Source organism: Ruditapes philippinarum, unplaced genomic scaffold (assembly GCF_026571515.1).
Source record: "Ruditapes philippinarum isolate M1 unplaced genomic scaffold, ASM2657151v2 ctg1977_1_1_1_1, whole genome shotgun sequence".
Lineage (NCBI taxonomy): Eukaryota > Metazoa > Mollusca > Bivalvia > Venerida > Veneridae > Ruditapes > Ruditapes philippinarum.
Window position 1 is genome coordinate 24,302 of NW_026862401.1, and position 8,757 is coordinate 33,058.

At 33.4% G+C, this 8,757-nt stretch overlaps 1 protein-coding gene across 1 annotated transcript; it reads left to right on the plus strand.

Annotated features, from left to right (window-relative positions):
• The first annotated feature begins 5,042 nt into the window (after positions 1-5,042).
• On the plus strand, positions 5,043-8,043 carry LOC132718996 (E3 ubiquitin-protein ligase TRIM71-like). Its single transcript, XM_060702729.1, has 3 exons — positions 5,043-5,793; positions 7,529-7,593; positions 7,915-8,043. Exons 1-3 carry the CDS (start codon positions 5,043-5,045, stop codon positions 8,041-8,043), a joined length of 945 nt encoding a protein of 314 aa, XP_060558712.1.
• Positions 8,044-8,757: the final 714 nt, after the last annotated feature.

Below are 8,757 nucleotides of genomic sequence, written 5' to 3' on the forward strand. Positions count from 1 at the left end.
TTGGAAATTTGGCTTGGCTATTTGAACATCCCATCATCATTTACTCCTTAAACAAAATGTTTTACAAAAATGTGACCTTTGACCTCTAAGTGTGACATTGACTTTGAAGCGAGGAATCTGTGTGATGTCAAAACATCTGGTAGAAGTGAACATTTTTGCCAGGTTATATGAAAATCCAATCAAATCATCAGTGAATGACTTATATTCGAGACACGAAACATTACACCACAATGTGACCTTTGACCTCTAAGTGTGACATTGACCCATTGACCTTGGACCTTCAAACTTTATATGTAAATGCACCTTCATTAGTTCTACATACCACATCCATTATTCTGTTAATGGTCAAAAGGTCACATTGTGGTAACGATGGCCAACAAGTACAAAGACTTTAAATGGTCATATAATCTAAGTGCCTTGATCTAAGCATTCAAACTTTCTAATATATATGCACACTTTGGTTCGGTACTGTGACACTCACCATTGACTTTGTTACTTTAAAATATGTGTGGCAGGCATTACTTACCATGTCGCATCATCATCTGCTGTTTGAATATTGTTGATGTTATCTGTTTGAAAACAATTTAAAGAGACTCGGATACTTTTTACTTTTGTTAATGAAACAGGAGCAGGCACGGGCGAACTTTGTTCTAGACATACATTTATAATTAAACTTGTCAGTTGACCTAAAGTCATCGTCATGTTGTAAGATAAACTAGAAATGATATATGTTGTTTGGATTGGGACTTGTCTGTCAAATTTGGTCGGACACATTGATTGATGAATTTCCAATTACATGTATATATTTTTTAAATAGATTACATCAACAATTTAACAACAGCATACGTGGGCGCGCCATGATAATAAAAATCTCGAAACAAAGTGATCCCTCGGAATAAGCCATATCTGCAATTCTCGTATTTTTATATGCAAAACACAAATGTCATTGACTGTTCCAGTTTTGAGTTTCTTGTGATTAATCCAAAACACCAAGCTCATTATTGTCATGATTGAAATATTTATTGCGAATACATGTACAAGTGTATATAAAAGTACGCTACTACTATGACGTTTAGCCATTTTATTGAATTTGAGGTGCGGACATTAACAAAAGTTGTATATATCAACATAAGAATGATATCATAATTGATCAAAAAAGAAAAGAAATCACTGTCGATTATCAATGAGGATAGTCTATTAATGTTCCACAGAAAAAGGCTGTCTCTGTTTATCTTCCTAGCCTTGTAGGAGTACCGGTTTCTCCACTGGATGGCAGACCGCTCGGTGCAGATATCTGCGGCACCACTGAGTGCGATATAGCGGTAGTTACCGGAATAGGTTCAGTAGTATCATCTTTGTACATTAGATGGAGGGATTTTGAAAAAAATTGGCACAAACGTTCACCATCGTGAGAAGATGTAACCGGTATGCAGACACATCTCTAACCTTTAATGATAAAGGTCAATGTCAAGTATGGGTCAACACCAACATTTAATGTTGACATTTCAGACGAAGGCTGCTTTTGTCCAAATGAAATTTTGTTAAAACATCAAGGATTTGGCTTAAATAATAAAGAAGTTATAACAGATTAGTTATAATCTGTCCAAGTGACCTTGACCTTCAACTCAGGGTTGCGGCTGTATATAGCGACACCTGGTCTCGTGATGGTGGACATTTGTGCCAATTTATTTCAAAACCCACTCATTCATATAGAAGTGGACGTTTAACCTCTAAGTGTGACTTTGACCTTCAGTGCGGAAATGTGTCTTATTCTGGGACACATCTTATGATGGTGAACATTTGTGCTAAATTATTTCAAAATCCTCCATCCATGTAGAAAGAACAAAGCGGTGACGAACTATTTCAACCTAGCTAGTTTGTTAGTGCTGTGGAGACCTAATAACATACATTTGTAGTAGCTATTTATATATTTACAGCTGTGTAGTCGTGTTGCATTGTCGTTTTAGTCGCAGGTTGTCTGCTAACCATACCAATTTATTGAGCTCGAAAAACAATTGCAATGCCGTTTCAGCGTCATGTGCAATTTGTAAATCCGGTTTCAAGAGTTTAGCCAATTCTTTAAAGTCTTTATTTCTGTTCTTCGGAATTGAATACATCCGTTGACAATAAATTATGTCTTGTATATCAGCATTTGTACCGAAATCTTGAATATCAAATAGTTCGGGTAAATAGAACATTACGTCAGGTTTTCCATAATTGAGCTCGTTATTCTTTTGTGGTCTAATAGCGTGAGTATTCCAGTTTTGAGTAATTCGATCAAGGTGTGTTTGAATTAGATCCATGAAGCAAAATTTCAGATTAACAGCGTGGACTGGGTCGAGTTTATCATATCGTCAAGAAGCACGCAAGTCTTTAAAAAAGCTGAGCCACCACTGTAAATCTTCTTGTCGTAAAGAGCTTAACCAACGTTCAACTCGCTGATTGGAAGTACTTTTACCAATTATAACACTTGTGTGTTTTGCAAAAGCGTCAATTGTATTGTACCGAAAGAACTGTTGTAAAAGGTATACATCAGAGTTTTCTGTTCTATCATCACAACGTATGATACGAAGTGCCTTTTCAATTGACTTCAGGGAATTTAAAAAATACTTTGAAATGAGGTATGTATTATTGTTTGTATCCGATACCTTTAGCGAGATCAGTCTTTTACTTAATCTATCAATAATACCACGGATACAAAATCCAAAGGGTTTTAACTTGCAATAACTATCTAGATGCCAAATATAGTTGAGACCTTTCGCACAATAAACACGCCTTTTGAGACGATAGGTTCTTCTCAGATCAGATGAGTGCCCTCAGGATCTAAAATCTTCATTACCTCCATAACTTCCTGATGAGTTGTCTTCACATTATGATTAATTTGAAGCCGTTGCCATAAAAACCTATAACCCATAGTTTGTCCACAAGTATTCAGCTCTTTGTGAATGGTATTAATAACTGTGTGGTTGTAATCCCCATGACGTTTTATGTTAAACTTCTTTAGGAATCTATATAATTGCCGCATTGACAACAAAATTTTATGTCTATTTAATAAAAATCCTAGAATCTCGGTGTATTTGAAACCAAGTTTGAAATATTCAATAATAAGTTCGGACCTCTGTTGGCAAATAGGTTGGTACAACACACATCACCACATAAAAAAGTGCCAAAATCATTAATATTATGAGCCCAATCTTCATTTTTATTTCTGTTCATCTATATCAGTATCTGTCAGTATCTGTAAAGTATATAACAAATAGTGTTAACAGTCAGGATGATAAGTGCAAATAACAACAATATATCTGGTACTATATGTTCTAGCATAGTATAAAGAAAAATCTAACATGAATTGTTCATGTTTTTTTTTGTTTGTTTCAATCTTTAACTCGCATGTCAAGGGTTTGCTTTGGATAATACATAACATAATTTATTTAAGTATGATAGTGCAGAAAGGTTGGAGCTTACAGACACTCTCTAGAATCTCTTATAGGAACGTCAGCAATGGTTGTTTAGTTTTTTTTGCCCAGTGAAGCACCAGCTAGCACAAACCTAGCAGGATTTAAACCTAGACTGCCAGCAAATCCTCCTATCATAAGTCAATTGTGTGAACCACTCAGTCAGCCTGCTACCCTGAGCGACACTATGCGCTAGCTAGCAAATTGATTCATGTGAATATATATTTTAAAATTAAAAAATCCATCAACCCTCGAATGTATCAGATACTATCTTAATTTACAGGATATGAACAGCTTCCACAACCGTCATTAAAACAATAAATTTTAAGAGAATCTACACGTGAGAGAGGTTTGTATAACACTTACATTTTGAATAAGTCAGGACAACTGTCGACAATACGAGAAGCTCAGCAGCGTTCAAATCGCAGCTAATCCAGATGATAAAATACTATTTTAGAAGAGACTGTGTTATAAAACGCCTCAATTAAATGGGAAAATTGTTCTAGAATATAAAGCGTTTTCGTCTGTCATATTTCATTCGAAAACGCGCCGATTTATGTCAAACAGGTAAGTCACAAATCAGAAGTCAAAAGTCACAAGTCATAAGTCGCAAGTCATAAGACACAAGTTAAAAGGGCAGGTTTATGCTTCCATAGGTTCAGAAAAGGTTGATAAATCTACTAAGCAAAGAATCTCATTTTAGGTATTTTCAGTAATAATTGACTCCGTTGTCACCTTAAGCTAACGTTATGCTATTATGTTATTTAACAACATGTATATACAGTCCAACCCCGTTTATTCGAAGTGCCTGGGACTGAATATTTCCTTCGAATAATCGATGGGTTCGAATATTCGAAATCGGAATATTGTGATAGACGAAAACTTCTCCACTTTGACCAATCATAACAAAACTACCGTTTAGAACACACTTACTTCCTGTAATCTATTGAGAAAAATAAATATTAAAGAAAAGATGATGCGTAAAAATTATTGTATTGACATTGAAGACATAAATACTTGCATTTTATTCTACTTTATGTATAATTTTGTTTCGCGCAAAGCCTTGATAATGGCCATGTTGTCACTACGGTATTTACATCTAAACTCTGGTATTTTCGATTAGGATAAAGGCTCTCATGTAGCGTTACAATCAATGAAACAAAAATGTTTTGGGTGTTTTGACAAATTCACATATACGGTATGTATGAACATTATTGTTGTCATCTTCAAGCAATAACAGTAACAAAATCGGACACGGTGCATAGCTTTTCATTCTCTGTAAAGAACACACAAAGAGTTATTATCATGATTGTCTAAATACACGCATGGCTGTTGATAATTTTCACAAGTCGACCGGTCAGCGAGTGGATCTGCGCCAATTAGTCTAGCTTCGAATAATAATAAGTATAATTACATTACAGAATATCAGCATACTGATCGAATCGGTTTCTTAAAAAGGAAGTAGCTGGCAAAAGGGTGGACATTGACACAGAGTCTGCTGTGGGCGAGTCTAGTTTATGTGTATCATGTGAAGTTGAAAATGTGAAAACGCCAGCATGTGGAGCATGCCGGAAATGCAACGAGAAAATGTGTACCACATGCTTCCGGTATCACCTTAGGGTCAAACTATGTAGAAATCACGTGTTTCTTTCGCTTGACGAGTTTTCGACACTTCCATTATGTAGTGGATTAGAAGATGTTAAGCACGACAATGAACTCATCAAATTTTACTGCCGATCACATGATATCGTTGGGTGTGGAGATTGCATAGTACTAGGGCATACATCATGCAAACCAGAATATATCAGTGATTTGGCGAAATCCTTCAAAGACGGAGACACATACAAAAGCATTGCGAAACGACTTGCAGACCTTGAGAAGCAGAAAACAGATTGTGAACACGAAATTGATAAGGGTAAATACGAATGCGAAAAGATGAATGACAAGGCATTGAAAGGGCTCCGTGACTTCAGAACTGAGATAAATAAATGTTTGGATGAAGCAGAGTCTAAGCTGTTATCAGAAATGAAGATGATGAGAAAGGAAAACACAGTAACGAAGGCAAAGATTGAGGCAGTATTACAGTCGTTTACGTCAGAACTTCAGGAAGTGAAACAGATGCTTGACACACAGCTGTATCGTGATAATGCATTATTCATCAATGCAGTTAACTGCAAGTCCAAACTAACTGATATAGAAAAGATGTACGAACACTCCTCAAAAGACATGGCGTTGAAAGGGTTAAAGTTTGTTCGTAATGATCAAATGTTGGCGCTCCTGAAATCTGAACGACCTGTAGGAAGCCTGCAGTTTTGTCAGATCGAATGTAGGACAAAAGGTAAGCATTCTTAGTTAGGGAATGAAATTCCTAAACAGTTAAAGACAGTTGATACAGTTTGCATACAATGAAAGACTTTCATAGAATCTTAGGATATGTAAACAGAAATATTCTAAGCAAAATATGGTGATTGGTGTACTCGTTTTAAAAGGCCCATTATGGACCAGGATTGCCTATACTTTTATTCCCCTTAATTTATCTTATTTTAGGTTTATCTGTTATATTTTTGTTAAAAAGTTACCCACTTCCTTATTACCTGAACTATGTTTTGATTCTGTTCCTTTTTTCACAATAGTACAGTTACAGTGATTTAGTATATTTTATAAAAACCAAAATACTACTTTGTTTTAATTTATCTACCTTTGTGATAAATACTTTCACATTCAGGGCCTAGTTCTTCAGGAAAATGAGTATTTAACATGCTCTTAATCATTAATTAAACTTTTAAAGAAAATGTGTTACTATTTAGGCATAATGTGACTTTAAATTATCTGCCCTTAAATCTGATTATTTACGGCCATGATAAGCGAGTCCTGTTTTTTTTCTACTGACTTCCTTAGTATGCCTTTAAAATGACCTAATTTACATTGAAGAGCACATAACTCAAAAACGAGAACGTCAATTCTCAATTTTTTGTTTAAATTGTTTCTGTTATTGTATTTTAGGTTTATGCTACGAATATTCTGTCTATCAGTCTATACATGTATGATAACTGTAGCAAATGTCTTTAAATCTGAAATACAGAATTTAGTAAAAGTTCATATCAATATCAACGTCAAAGGCGTACGCTAGGGTTTGCCTGATCTAAATAAATGAGTTTCGAGTTATCTGTCCTATAATTTGCAAAGTGTGCTTATTTCAAGGTCAGATAATACATTATCAATATTCGCACTAGCTTCTTTTTTCCTAAATTTTTTGTAGCTGACTTCCTATCGAGTGATTATTTATATTTAAACAAAAATGAGGTATTTGTATCTCTTACTTTTGCCAATTCCTTTAAATATGTCTGTTTTAGAGACTTTTAAGTCTCCGAACTAACACTGAATGGAACAGATATTCTTAATGGAATTTCATAAACTTTTGTTTTATAAAAAAGAAAAACAAAAGAAAACACATAAAAAAACGGTGGTAAAATATGATTTTAAGAATAATGTATTATAAGATATTTGCACATTAAATAACATGAAAATCCTTTTCTTCAGATAGTGTGGTCGGTGACCCCAGAATGTTTTCTCTTAAAATGTTTCTGTAATCACTAAGATCATACAAAGTTTAATTATATTCTATTATGTTGTTTTCATTCTACTGTATGTTTAAATTTTGAGAAATAAATTTTGAAAAAAAAGACCAGTGAATGAATTTGATTAAAATAAGTCTGGTTTAAGAACTTAAGTACATATAAAGTAATGTTGCTTTCGTGGCAGCGACAGGTTTCTTTATTTATGTCCTTTTTTTAAATTTAAGATTGTCTTTATAAGTCTAAAAAACAATTTACAAAGTTCAAGCGGGCATTGTGTATCTGTCGTATAATTGCAGTAGGAATTAATTGTTGATTGTAATAAAAAATTTTTTGTCTTATTTTATTGATACAGATATATAATTATACAGTTTTGCTACGATCGATAATCATATATACTTAGTCTAGTCATATATGTTTTCGGCGCCTGCGCAAATGTCGATTCAATGTCATTGCTTTTACTTTAACTAATGTACTGGTGTATTTATTACGTTACAGAAACAACAAAACAGAAGTTTTGTGTTGGTACTCGTGTTCGTCGTCATGGGATAAGTAGCTCACGTGTAAATATTTAAGTTTTAAAATACATATGCGAATAAAAACAGGTTATCAAAGGAGCTTGTTTAGTAATAATTTAATAAGTTAATCAAAATTCTAGAAAAGTAATATTTTTAAATGTAGATCTACATAGAACTGTTTAAATCAATTTAAATTTGTGGTCACTCGTAAACTGTTACGCCTTATATAGGGAGTACGTAGTTATGTGAAAGACTTTGAACAATATTGCAATTGTGTGTTTCTGTTGTTTTTGTTTACAGTATACAACGTAAATGGCACTGTTATAACTTTGATAAACCTAGAACATTGTTTTATTTTATTTTCAGATTTATACATCTCCAGGAACTGTAACAAAAGTTACAGACATAACTTTTACTGTAAAATGGGATTTCAGAGTCAACGATACAACTTACAACATCGCAGATGACAATACTGACAAATTAAAAATTATTTAAAGATATACTATTGTCATCTTTGGCTAAAATATTTTTATTGGAGAATTTTCTAAAATCTCATAAAGTCTTCCTGAATATGTCTGATTTGAATAAGTGATTGTATAAACTATGACTGGGAAGCTGCATTCCATACTACTTGTCAGATTATTTAAGCCTTTTCTTATCTTCCATTTTAGGACAGGAAATCATAAAGTACTAGCTGAAGTAGGAAGGTGGCGCAACTCGCATCTTTCATATAAAACGCGTAAGCGAAATCTTTGTTAAATGAAGTCTGCGATGATTTTTACTATCTTAATAACAAACAATTTAAAATATAAAGCATTTTTTAGCGGTTGTAAATTATTTTCAATCTTATTATTGTCTATGTACGTTTATTGTTACAAGAAATATCAAACAATATATTATATTTATAAACATCTAAATGCTCTGCTACACCTTTTTTGTTACACTTCTTCTCTATATATGCTTACATATTTTATGACATACATGTATTAACTTATTTTATAATAGTTATTCGTGAAAGTAAACAAACAACAATGCAGGAGGTGTTGATAATGTAATAAATGCCCCTTTGTATTGAAAGTAAGTTTAATATATAATGCGAATTTCTATTAAGTATCATGTAACCCACACTTTATTTTATGTTACATGTAATCAGTCATATTGTTACTTTTGTGACGTAGCTTCTAATAAAAGTGATTGTTGTTGTTGTTG